General features: G+C 46.4%; 1 protein-coding gene across 2 annotated transcripts in view; it reads left to right on the forward strand.

Annotated features, from left to right (window-relative positions):
- Positions 1-13,306, forward strand: part of GNAO1 (G protein subunit alpha o1) — a 145,019-nt gene that overhangs the window by 115,540 nt on the left and 16,173 nt on the right. The window contains exons 5-7 of one of the 2 annotated variants that reach the window (XM_065848676.2): positions 2,054-2,182; positions 2,881-3,010; positions 10,799-10,952. In XM_065848676.2, coding sequence (XP_065704748.1) covers positions 2,054-2,182; positions 2,881-3,010; positions 10,799-10,952 — 413 coding nt within the window. The remainder of the gene's footprint in view (positions 1-2,053; positions 2,183-2,880; positions 3,011-10,798; positions 10,953-13,306) is intronic. The other variant, XM_065848675.2, reaches the window with a different exon arrangement.

A 13,306-nucleotide genomic window follows, 5' to 3' on the forward strand; every position in this document is an offset into this window, starting at 1 on the left:
ACACCAAAGGCAGTAATTACAGTAACGAACTTCTCTGTCACTGTGCTGCTGGGATGCTGAGTCCTCTGGCCATTTTGCAGTACATTTCTTCATTTGCTGCACTCCCATCATTAAAGGAGGATCTCAAAGAAAAGACTAATCAATAGGGAATGTTAAATTGAAGAGAGTTAAATGATAGGAAAATACAGAAAATTAAAACAAAGGAAGTGATAAAGGTCTTCAGGCTACTACCAAGAGCTGCAACAGGGAAAGAAAATCCTTCCCTCTCTTACACCTCCAGTTTTTACCATCACCTTGAAGTATTTAGTTCCTGAGGACAGAGGAGGGCCTGGGTCTCTGGGTGACAGCCCTGCAGAGATGCCTCAGTCTGCAGGGACATGTGAAGAAATCCAGCTGTCTCTTAAATAACAGGACATGACACCAGTTGTGAATAGATGAGCGATCGTGGCTTCAGCTGTCACAGCGGAGGATCTGATTTCAAGTGAAGCCCCATTCATCCATCCAGGGCCCATCATAAGGCTATTAAGGGAGCATCTGTCACAAAACCACAATACCTTTAAATGCTTGGAAAAAGGCACAATAAAAATAAGCCTGCTTAGCTTATATACTTATATATCTGTTATTCTATGATTCCATCTCATGTGAATGGTTCCAGCTCATATGTATTTGCAGTCACTGGTAAACGCATGCTCACCAGGTACAACAATGTCTTTTCCTTCCCTACAACTGCACACCTCCTCTTGCCACCCTTTATTCTCTGCAAAGCTGCCATCTTTTGGCTGACACCTGAATGGGTGCAGTGGTTCCTGTCACCTCCTGCTCTGCTGGCTCTTTGGGCAGCACCCAGGCTGACAGAAGTACAGAGATCCCAAGGGCAAGAGCACTGCTCATGCACAGACCTGCTTTATTATATTCACAGTATACTGAATGCATCGCATGTGCATTAGGTTGATGCTCCTGGGGAGAGAAGCAGGCACTGTAATGCACATCGAACCCCCTTTAAGAGGAACTGGAGTGTCTGCATGCAGCTCAACAGCAGTGAGAAAGACTTTATTGCATGACACAGCTCTGTGTTTATAGTTCATACTAAATTGTAATCCAAATTCTTCTTTTCTTTATAAATTATATTTAGTTGGGCTAAGTTGTTTTGAAAAACTATTTTGAATACAGATGAAAAAATGGATTGTGGTCATATGTGCACAGCTGTTGGGTTCCTCTACAAAAACATTTCCCATTGAAAAACAGGACTTCCTACCCAGAATTTCAGCATATGGAGTTGTTGCCTATGTTCCTAGACTTTAAGCCTAAAGCAGAATAAGGGTAAATATTTTTAAAGTATCCAAGTGTTTTAGAAAGCTAAATCTCCCCTCCACCCCTCAAAAAGACCCCAATTTAAACTCCCAGATTATCACCGTCTAAGCAGGCCCCTGGATTTTGCCCAAGTGCTGCATCTCCTGCAGTCCCAGGCCTGCGCTGGGTTTCAGACCGAAGCGGTGACTCACTCAGGCAGGTTCATCTCCCTTGATCTGAGTTGACTGAAAGCAAAACATCTCGCTGGAGCAAGCTGCCCTGTCTTCCTCCCTTCCCAGCAGCCAGAGAGGCATCTCCCAAAGGTGACTTGCCCTGTCTGTTCTGGGAGCAAGATCTATATGCTCCAACCTCTTATCTGAATAAACCCTTGCAGAGAAGCATGTGTGCATACAGCATCCAGCATGATGGACCAACTGGGACCTTTGTCCCTCAGGGAATAAAAATAGCAGGTAATATTAAAACTGTGTATTTTCACAGATTGCAATCAGGGCTCACAACACACACACACTTAATTTCCTGCTTTCGGTTCACTATCAGATTTTCTGCTTAGGTTAGTGGGCTTGTTAACATTTCTTCTTCCCCAGAATAGGCTTTTTTTTTCCTTTAACTACAGTACATTCAGCCGTGAAAAATGAGATTGAAAAAGATTAATAGGAAGCTGAAGGACTCATCTGAGATTGACAAAGATTAGTGTCTGTCTTACTCTTATCTGTTTTCTGTTTTTTTTCTCTTTTTCTCTTAGCTACCTAGACAGCTTAGATCGAATCGGAGCTGCAGACTACCAGCCCACGGAGCAGGATATCCTCCGAACCAGGGTCAAAACAACTGGCATCGTAGAAACCCACTTCACATTCAAAAACCTCCACTTCAGGTTAGTCTAAAACTGCATGTACCAGTAAATTTTCAGGGCATCTACTTGTCACAGTGTTTCCCCATAGCTCCCAAAGGAGAAATTGTTAAATTGCTGGTTAACGCATGCATGGCTCCCACTGCAGAGGATCCGGCATTTCAGGGAGTCGGCGATATGCAGTGTTTGCAATCTTATCTTGAAAATCACTGCCTTTAACATAGATGCTCATGGTACCTTATTCTAACCCAAACGACACCTCTTTCTTTGGAGGTATAATATGAGATCAGCCCCAAGTCTGATCAAGTTCATAAATGTAAAAATATTTGGTCAAATCTTTTCTCTAAAGCGAGTCAGTCACATGTGGTTAATACTATATATTGAATTCATTATGTCAGCCCATAGAGAGGAGACAGCAACACATAAACAGTATTTAGAGCATATAAAACTCAAGAGCATGCCATATCCACCTGCACAGACCCCTTGGGACCCAGCACACTGCTGAAGCTCTCCCACAGATCCCCACATCCCCAGCTGCGACTGCTCCTCCTGGTCCTCCTGGGCTCCAGGCTCTGGAGGAGACCAGGGCGGTGGTGAAAGACCTGTTGCTTTGTGTTTGGAGCCTTCCAGGGACCATATAGTTAGAAAAAAATGACAAGTACGCTAAAGTTTCTTCGTAACTAAGAAAGAGCAGGCACTGATGTTCCTCTCCTGTGCTGTAGGCTCTTCGATGTTGGGGGCCAGCGATCAGAACGCAAGAAGTGGATTCACTGCTTTGAGGATGTCACAGCGATCATTTTCTGTGTCGCACTGAGTGGCTACGACCAGGTGCTCCACGAAGATGAAACCACGGTGAGTCTAACTGGGTCTTGGAGGCCCAAACACTTCTTTACGGGATACTGCGTAGCCAGCAACTGCTCAGAGTTCACCGAATGCTCACTGGGGTGCTACGGTAATGTGCTTTTGTCAGTCACTCCCCCTTGACAATGAAATCCTGGGGAGATCTGTCCTCCTCCACAGTCTTCAAAATCAAGTGCTGCAAGCCCAGGTAATGCTTCCTTGCACCGGTAAATTTGCAGTGTTTTATTTCTCTTTTTAGCTGACCTATGTGTTTCAAAGTGTGTTAATGTGACCCTATATCCAAGAAGAGATATAGCTAGGTGGGCTTTTAAAACAAATGTGCAGGACTGTTCACACCATGGTGCAGAGGTGCAGGACGGCCATGCACACCGGAGGCAGGCTCAGTCCAGCAGTATAACCTATTTCTTCAGGTTACAGAAATTCATTTTCTTGAGTGAGACTGGAACTGTTTGATTCCTCAGGTAATTTGCTCTAGGTGAGCTTTTATGACTTCCCACTGTGACATTAGGCTCAAAATACCATCTGGAAATAAAGCTAGTGAGGACCTGTGTGCTCCCTGATATTAGAATGCAATTAATACAAGTGAATTAAATACACAGAAAGGATGCAAGAAGACTCATTACTGTATTCTGGCCGCTCATTCATTCTGACAGGGATGCATGCTTTTGGGAGTAATGAGAGCTGTGGCAGGCACCCACTTGCATTTGCCTAACGAAAAGGAATCAGAGGCCACACTCAGTCTTGATAATGATTTAATCCATGTCCAGTCTGCAGCAGCATGGAAGGTCCCTCCTGCCAGCTCTGTCTCTCTGAGGGTCTTTATTCTCCTGCTGGTAAAGATGTCTGGCTTGCAGAAGGCTGTTGATGAGGAAGGAATCAAGAGAAAGATTGCTCTTTGGTATCTGTTGTCTCTTCCCAAAAAGACTGAGTGGGCTGTGGTTTCTGGCCTTTTCAAGCCATATTTATGAGTTCTGGCAAACTGTTTGATGAAGTCACTTGTTTGTTTGGGTCTATTAATGTCAGAATTTGGGGTGATATTAACATCATAACTGTATGTCCCTCCAGACTGACTGAAACACCCTGTACCCTCTCATGACCCCTTGTTTGTAATCCTCAGTTGTCACCTCCCTCTGACATGCTCAAGGATGCTCAGTCCTATAGGATTTACTGGGAAGGAACCAAAAATCTCCTGACGTGATTTGAAAAACTCAGCCATTAGCTCAATGCCACTGAGCTCTGCAGCTGGGCTGGGGAAACACACCCAGGAGATGAAGAAGGACTTGCAGGGAGAGGGCAGAACCAGGGGGCAAGGAGTGATGCTGCAATCTGAGCACAGAGCAAGGTGCTCTGTCAGTATAACTTGGGCTGTGACACTCCAACCTTGAAGCCAAAGGCAGCCTTCAATACAGGTCAGCTTTGGGTACCTGTCTACACAATCCTGTGACTCGAAGCCGCGGAGCGCGAAATGAAAGGACCTGAATGCCAGTGCCATTTTTTTAAATGTCAGCCTTAACTCAGGTCCTCTGAGACGAAGGTTACGGCATCTCCCTGAAGTGCCCTGCTGCAGAAACCAGGATTTTTGCAGCCCCGACTTCGCTCTTACGTACGGAAAACAGGCAAGCTTGCTTTCCAGACACAAGAGCAAGGTTGGAGCTGCATTCTGGTGCAGTGCTGACATTTGCTTGTGATTTCAATCCCTTTTCACAAAGCGGGTTCTGGGGATGCAGAGCAACAGGAGGGCAGAGGCAGCTGCTGTTCATTTACACATTCAGCGTAAACAGGGAAAGGATTCAGCATCACCTGCGGGACGCCCCTGCCTAGCTCAAATAAACAAACCTGAATAAGGCCAATGCAAACAGGAAAAACTGACAGTGTCGGATCTTGTCTGCCCTATTATACCCCCAGCGCAAATGGCAGGTGGAAAATGCAGCTGTCACAGACTCAATCCACTCCTGGCTGGACCTGCAAGCACTCTGTCTCCTCCCTGCTAAAGTGGTCCCTCTCCAAAAACCCAGCAGTAAAAGCAGCATCTCTTCAGTCAGCTGATTTGCCGTCTGTCTGCATCCGTCACATCTGCTGGCTTTAATGACGTAAATCAGCTTTTATTGCCTCTCACTTAGAAAACACAAAGAGGATGCAGCTGAGAGAGGGAGCTGGTTGCTGCTCCTTCATCTCAATTTTCTATAAAGATACTTACTACGGTCCAGGCTCTTCCAGATATATTAAGCCACTGAAGGTTTGGGGGTTGTACAGATGTCTCTGTGAGTATAAAAAGACCTGTAGAGCTTTCATTGCTGCATGGAACCATGAGAGGGAAAGAGCTCTATTGCATCTCAGGTGCCCAGAAAGCTGCTTGCAAAACTGGGTGCGTAGGCAGAACAGCTTTTCGTCTTGCGCTCCTTTCCCCATTGACAACAATTACAGGATTTCACAGGGGCTTTTTGCGTTTCTCTAAGTCAAACCTCACTTCAGGCGGATGAAACTGCAGTTTAGGTAAAGTCAACCTAACATGGAGCAGGGCCTTGCCTTGCTAAGCTCAGTTTGTGTGGGACCCTCGGGACCAGCCTAGTCGTAGGGTCAGCTTGTCTCGCTGAAAGCAGCTCACAAACAACAGGTTTACTGTGAATCCTTTCAAATGAGACTGAGCAAAGAGCTGGTTGAACAAGACTGGGTGAAGCACCCCCTGAGCTGTCCCTGCCCTTAAAAGTAAAGTGCAGTTTGATGCTCATTAAGTTTTTTTGGGATGTATTGCACTCTTTATTTTAAAAGACTGAAGACCCATCCTCCTACAGCAGCTAAAAGGGCTGTTGCTTGCAAAGCTATCACTCCCTGAGACCAGGTAGTCTTCTATAAACAATATATTTTCTCTCCAATTCCCTGCCACAAAGAGCAACACAGCGGGAGTGAAGGGAAGTAAATACTTCTCTATGTCTGGATCAGAAAAAAGGTAAATAAAATTAAGAAAACTTTCTGCATCTGCGATTTCTAGACCCATACACCCGTAAAGACCATGCTTTGCATAGAAATCCTCAGTGCTGTTGAATCCAGCCTCTGCCATTGCCCCCAATACCTTCTTACACCGCTTTTGGTGGATCTAAACTGCTTCCCTGTGCGTCCAGCTCCTGGGGGAGGTGAGCAAACCTCCAGGGAAATGCAAGCAGCACCTTCGCCAGTCTCACTGCGGCCAGCCACAGCCCACAGCTAGAGCTGAGGCAAAATCACACCCTCTGCCCAGCCCATCCAACGCACAAGACACCGTCTCCAAGGTATTGCACCTGCCTCTGCATCTGCCTTTAGCGAGGAGCTGCAGGGCTCTCTGCCGTATTTGTGCACAGTGGGAACATCCTGCCTTAACGAACTGAGCAACTCCATGGATTATGTTTTTGCATAACAAGACTATTTTGTCTCATTTGTGACTTATCTTTATGTTTTGTAAGCTGATGTTACAGGAGGAAAAGCCTCAGATCTGTAATCTGGGAGGAGAGAGGGACAGCAGTCATGTTAATTGGTAAAATGGAGAAGATGATTAACAAAGGTAGATTTGTATTGTTCCTTTTAAATGGATTCTTAATGGAATTTTTAAAAAGGCAGCAATGTCATGGGACCCGTGGTGGGAACTGAGACCATCCTCTTTGGTTTTTAGCTCGCCAATTCAAAGGAGTCATGGCAAGAGGGGGAAACATTCATGCTGCACATTGCTGCCTCTCAAACTAAGATATTTAGGTCATCCATATCTAGCCAAGACATGCAAGTATTGTTCGTGTCCCCGTTGTGGACACGGGATGAGTTGAAGGCGCTGTGCTGGTGACCCTTGGTGTGTATTAGTGTTGGCCTGTTGGTTCCTATTTCACTGCATGACCTGGTTAGCGTGCTCTCTCTGCTGTCATTGGGCAAGGAAAATTGAATTGCAGGGCTCAGAAATTGCCTTAGGAGTGATAAAGCAAGTGGAAGTGGCTCAGGCATCAGAGGAGAGGTAAGCAGGAGGGGGAATATGGAGATTCTGTGCTTAGGATAACCATCAGCGTCCTTATAGTTTGCGTGACAGTTAGCACTTATTCACCAAGGAAAAAGAAAAAAAAAGATTGAATCAACTGTGTATTGCAGAAATAACCAAGTCTCCTCCCATGCTCTGGTGGAGGAAAGATGGGTTTTATGAGCTTGTTTCTGCCTGAGCAGAGTCTTGAGCGCAGCATCCTTCATCCCTTACGCTCAGCAGAAACCTGCTTACCCTTCACAACAGCAATGGGAAGAGGTTTGTGCAATGGCATCTGAACTCAGCTATAACCGATTCTGTCTCTTGTCCTGTGCAGGAAGAGTTAACTGGACTTTAGATTTGTATGGGTGAGTGGTTTTTGCCTTGTAACCTGGCTGATGGGGCTGCTTTCCTTGCTAAGGAATAAAATATTTGCAGTCATGGGGATCCAAACTACAGATTTTGAAATAGGAAGTGACATTAAGAAACCAATGTTTTGAGAACCCTTCCCTTAGTGACAGGCCCAACATACAGTAGGACGAAGCAGCACAATGAGTCCAAAAGCAGGTGAAGTAATTTCTATCACTTCATGTAGAAGTATGAGCAGTGTTATCTTTAGTGCCTCCTAGCAGAGCAGGCACGTCTGCCCCATCACAGCAGCGCAGGTGCTCCTGAGAGGCACCCTGGGGAAGCTTTAAGGGACTAGAAGGGTCTTTCCTTGTGGATTCGCTGGTAGAAGAGGGATTACTTGGGGGCTTTAACTTCTGACTCCTCCTTTAGCAGCAGCCTGGCCTTTTACACGTGGTACCTAGAGACAGCATCCCCATCCTCACGCCTCAGCCAGGGCCTGCCTGAGCTGTTGGAGGGCTCCTGCAGACATCTAGTGAACAAGTAATGGTTGGGAAGGGGAATGAAAGGGAAGCAGCGGGGCATTCCTGGTGTTAGCCAGCACCAGTACAACTTGCGTCCAAGCACAGGCTCCCAGGAGCCTTCCTGGAATGCGGCAGCATTTCCCCCGTGGTACCCAGGTTTGGCACCAGGAGCATCCGTACCTGCTCACCAGAACATTGCTCCTCACCTCTGCCGCACACAGAAAGCAGTTCCTTGCTTCTGAATCATGTCTTCTTCTCTTTAGTGATGGGGGAGGAAAAGGTGGATTTTGAAATCAGAACTTTTCCCTGGTGAATAAGGAAGAGTGGGCAGAGGGGGAAAAATCAACATGTAGAGACCAGAAAGCGAGGTCAGGCCGCCTTAGGGAGCTTCAAAACTTGTTTCTGGAATCTGAAAGGAATGAAGGTGTTTTATTGTAGCTCTCATTTTCTACAAGGATGGATCGTTTTGTGCTGTGTGTATGTTGTGGTTACGGCTGGACGCTAAGAGTCATTGTTTCTTGGGAAATCACTCTCATTTCCTAACAGGTATTAATTAATGCAAATTAATCAAACCACATAAGCGAAGCAGAAGGATTTCTGTAGGATTGTTACATAGTCTTGGTACTGTAGGAAAGTCAGCTTCACCTAGCCGCAAAGCCCAGCTTGGGAGAAGTCCTCAGCTTCTATTTCCTAACCAAAACCCATCTCGCCCATCGCGGTTGCTGTGCCAGGAGGCGCAGTCGCCCACGGCTGCTCCCCGCAGCGTGGCTTGGGCTGGCAGGGGCAGCCTGGTAAGTACAGGGAGCCCCAGGCCCATGGCTACTGCAGATGAGGGAATGGTTTAACCTACCAGCAGCATACATGTGTTTCTCTCTGCTTTTATTTTAAATCGGCAAGGGTGATAAAAATGTCATAAAACATGTTCTATGAGGGACTCTGCTTAAAAAATGGTTAATTATATTTGCTTTCTGTTCCCCTGACTGCCCTCCGCTTTCTTCTTTCCTCCCAAAGGCTTTGGGTAGCCAAGGATTTTCTGTACAAAACCTTTGCAGGTTTCTACATGGTTGCAATTTTGACACCACAAATAGCAAAGAGGAGCTTTGCTCTGGGGCTCCCACACCAGCCAGCCCAAAACGGGTTAGCAAAAAGCAGCACATAGACATGGGATGGTCCAGATAAGCAACATCTTGCAAGTGAAACCCAATAAGTAAATGCATTTTTACATCTGTACATGATCACTTCTTACAGTGCACAGTGGGGAGATGCTCGGTCATTTCCAGTTTGGTAGCAACATGTGTGGTATATGGTACAGCAAATTGTGTGCATCCTCTTTCATTCTGGGTCAGATTGGATGTTTCCTTCATCCGCAGAGCCACTTTTATCTAAATAAAACATTCAGCAGCAGCTAAAGTATATCAATGAAAAGGAAAGCGTTCATCAATAAAGTGCTGGGCTCAATTATGCTGCCAGCACAGGCACGAAATGGAGCTGGGAGAGGGGTGAAAGCCCCTGGCTCTTCTCCTGCACCACACCGAATTCTAAATCCGGGAGCGAGGGGGAAAAAATGCTGCACCTGCCCCCAAAAAAACCCTCCAGCAACGAGCCCGCGCAGCCCTCTTCTCTCTAGCGTCTCTCCTGTGGTCGCTGTCACCAGTCTCGTACGCGGCCTGGCGGGACTGGGGAGTGCTGTCCCAAGGAGATGCCTCTGGGAAAAGCCGAGGAGCCGGTCTGGTCTGTGCTGGGCTTTGCCTTTGCTGCTTCGTCCTCGCCGCGCCTGCTCCGCGCTGCTCCCGGCTCAGAGGTGGCCACGCGACACATCGCCAGCCTCGGCACCTTCGCAGCCTTTCCTCGGCCGTCTGACCTTATCTAGCCAAACAAAGGCCAAAAAATGAGCATTTGAGAGACCAACCAAATTTGGCAGGTATGAAGCTTCTCTTGAACGGAGAAAAAAAAATGAGAGTTGAAAGCAGCAGGGAACATGACACTTGGTTGACTTTGCCGTGAGCTCTTTCCACCACCATAAAACCATGTGGCAGACCTCGCAACTCTCTAACTGGTCTGTTTTTTTCACTCCTCTTATCTCTCTCCTTTCCTGTGTCGTTTTTTTGCATGACCTATAACCAAAGCGCTGACTTCTCGCTGTGTGTGCGTTTGAACGTATGGCTCTTCTGCTGGCGAGTAGTAATGTTCTAGAGGCATGAGCTAACATCGGTCGTAGCTGCCTGACTTCTAGTCTGGTTGTTCTTAGATGCCCTTCGTTACATTTCTCCTTTTTATACTATTTCCTCTTCCTTTTTCACTTTTTTCCTCTCTGCCAGACACTTTGTGTTGAGCCATCTTCCAAGAAAACTAAAGATTAAAATTAAAATCCCAACAACAAACAACACTACTAAACAAAATAACAAAACATGGCAAAGGTCACGGCAAGGTCATTTCCAAAATTATGTCACCTTGATATCTGCTTCCAACTCTAGATTAATTCAAGGATCTACCAGTCCTTGGTTAATGTATCCAACCAGTTGTGTGCTACACACACTTGAGAAAGTAAAAAAAAAAAAAGAAATGAAAACGTTTTAGAAAATCTGCATGAGCTACACCGACACCTAAATCTGATCAAGGGGCAAAAGTAACTCCCCATCCATGCATGGTGCATGATGATTTCTGTGAGCTGGGATCCTGTAAATTACATGCTATGCAAAAATCAAAACAGCTCTGTAAAGTTAAATGCCCTTAAGTTACTAACTGTATGTCAGATGTTATAGGGATTGCATCTGTGTACGTATACGTTCAGCTGTATGTATACATAAATTTATTATGTATATGGTAGCTTTTTTTTTGCTTTCCTCCTTAATTTAGTTGTTTTAGATTTCCCTACATGTTGAACATCGCGAGTCGCTGTCTTTGGCTTGATGTGATCTCTCCTTTCTGTTGCAGAACCGCATGCACGAATCACTGAAGCTTTTTGACAGCATCTGCAACAACAAATGGTTCACAGAAACATCTATCATCCTCTTTCTAAACAAGAAGGATATCTTTGAGGAGAAAATTAAGAAATCTCCACTGACTATCTGCTTTCCTGAGTACACAGGTAATGAGACAGCTGGCTGTACACGAATGCGTAGCGAAGGGATCACGGAGCGTTTCCCATCCAGGCTGATGCTGTGGTGATACGCAGGCCATGAGGCTAAAGATGTGTAGCTACAGCTCCCATTCGCTTTCCTGCAAGTTTTATTTCAATAAGTGCCCTAGGATCACCCCTACCATATTCAGTGGTCCACATAAAGCATGAGGATGTCTTATACCCAAGTTCTTTGCCAGCAAAGGGCCAGCAGTGCTGGGCAGGGTGTTTGGTCTCTGCCCCACGGCTGGTTTTGATGCCAAGACCCACAGTGAGGCTGGCAGAACTCTCCCTAAACCCACGCCCGAGTTCCCAGCATTGCTCAGGGACACAAACCCTCTTGCAGGTCTCTCAAAAAGGTGCAGTGAGCTTAACCATAACAAATGGGGAACCGGTGTCCAGGAGACCAACGCACAGGGCTTGTTAGGCTGTCCTGAGCTGAGTCCAGCTTTGCTGTTTCACAACCCATCACCTTCCCTCTGAGTCCTGGCTGACTATGATGAGGATCCCTCGGCAGTTCCTGGCCACCACCCGCTGCGAGACCCCAAGAGGCTGCAGGACCAGCCCACCAGCTGCAGACAGCAGGTCCCACCACTTGGCTCCTTCAGCTCAAGCTGCGCATTTTTATCACATTACTTTAGGAGGTCCCCAGTTTCGCTCTCAGGCTCGCTGACGTCAGCCATCTGGATATGAAAACACTTCCAGCTAAATGCAGATAGAAAACAAGGTGCTTCATTTTCTCGTCCACTGGCCACCCACATTTCTTATCCCATGGTGCAGGCAGGGAAAAGCCGTGGCGAGCCGTGCCTCGAGTTTGGCTAGGGAGAAGGAGACCTTCCTGATCCTTGGAGATCGGAGCAGACTCGGCAACAGGGCAGCGTGCGAGAAGCCTTCGCTGCTGCTGGCATCTGACCTGCTCATGATGAGAATATATCACCCGTGCAAAGGCTGCAGCTGCACCCCGCCGCTTCCCACTGCATCTCGCCAGCTTCCACAAACCCTCATTACCATTCCAAGACGGCTTAAAAATAAACTTTTATTGTCATGAATTATTTAAGCTCACCGGAGACATCCAGATGAATCAAGCCAACAGACAGAGAAGCAGATCTCTTTGTCAGGAAACACAGTTGTGAACTGGGAGTACCAAGAGTGTCACATTTCTGGGCAGGCCAACAAATTATTAACCAGAGCTTCCTATCTCTGAGCACTTGATTTTTCACTGTGAATAGGCAAAAGCGATCCATCATTGCTGCTTTGGGCTGAATGGTCTGTGACTATGGAGCTCGACAACTCCATCTGAATTCAGAAGAGCCTCTGCAGGCTTTCTCTCTGGGGACGGTTTGGATGTTTGTCACTAGCAACACGTTTCAGCCTCAGCTGCTTGGTCCAGACAGAACCAACATATTCCTGACATGTTTGTCTAAAAAGATCTAATAATGGAAATTTCACAGTCTCTACGGTTGAAAGCTCACAGTAATGCCAACCCCAAATTTTTCTGGTTGCAAATTAGATTGCTGGTTGCCATCTTTTGGATGGCTTCTAGAGCAGATCCTCACAATCCTCTTTACAGCAGCGCTTCTATATACAGGAAGATTTTTATCATGCAGTCTTTCTTTTTCCCTTTTCTCCGTGAAGGAAACCTGCACCTTTCACTCCTTCCTGATCACATTTTGTGGATCTTCACTGAAGTCTGCCGGTATCCCACTCTGAAATAATATCTTTACATGTCCCTGATGGCAGAGAGACTAGAACAAGAAGGGATCTCAGTTTACCTATAACTTCCTTCTCAAGCTACCCCAGCCCAAGGGAGGAGTTCGGGAGGAGTCAGACCCTCGTACACCCTCTCAGCTGACTGTGCAGAGGAAAACAAATACAGCTTGTTTCTGGAGCACCTCAGCCCCAGAGGAACCAAACCATTCCTCTTCAAATCTCAGAGAACTCCAAAGATGCTCTGAATTCCTTCCAGGTGCTGTTCTGGAAGCTGGGAGTTATTACAATACTGGGTACCCTCCGCAGCCCTCTTTTCCCTCTTGTGCTGTCGGAGAGGGCTGGAAATCTGAAGACTGAAAGTCTTCCCACTGATCCAACAGGCATCTGAAACAGAACTGAAGAATATTGCACCCCAAGGCATTCAGCAATGTTGTTAAAAGTTGGAAGGTAGCTCATACTAACGTTAAGCCAGACTTTAGACCCAAGCAAACACTTAAGCTTGCTCACCCATGCCTTGCTGGCCACAGCTGGGTGGATGAAGCCCTTGTTGCCTTGTGAAAAAGCAGCATTATTAGAAAGCTGCCCTGGAGTTAAAAAGAGTTATTTGATGAAAA

This window comes from Patagioenas fasciata, chromosome 13 (assembly GCF_037038585.1).
Source record: "Patagioenas fasciata isolate bPatFas1 chromosome 13, bPatFas1.hap1, whole genome shotgun sequence".
In the NCBI taxonomy this organism is placed as follows: Eukaryota; Metazoa; Chordata; class Aves; order Columbiformes; family Columbidae; genus Patagioenas; species Patagioenas fasciata.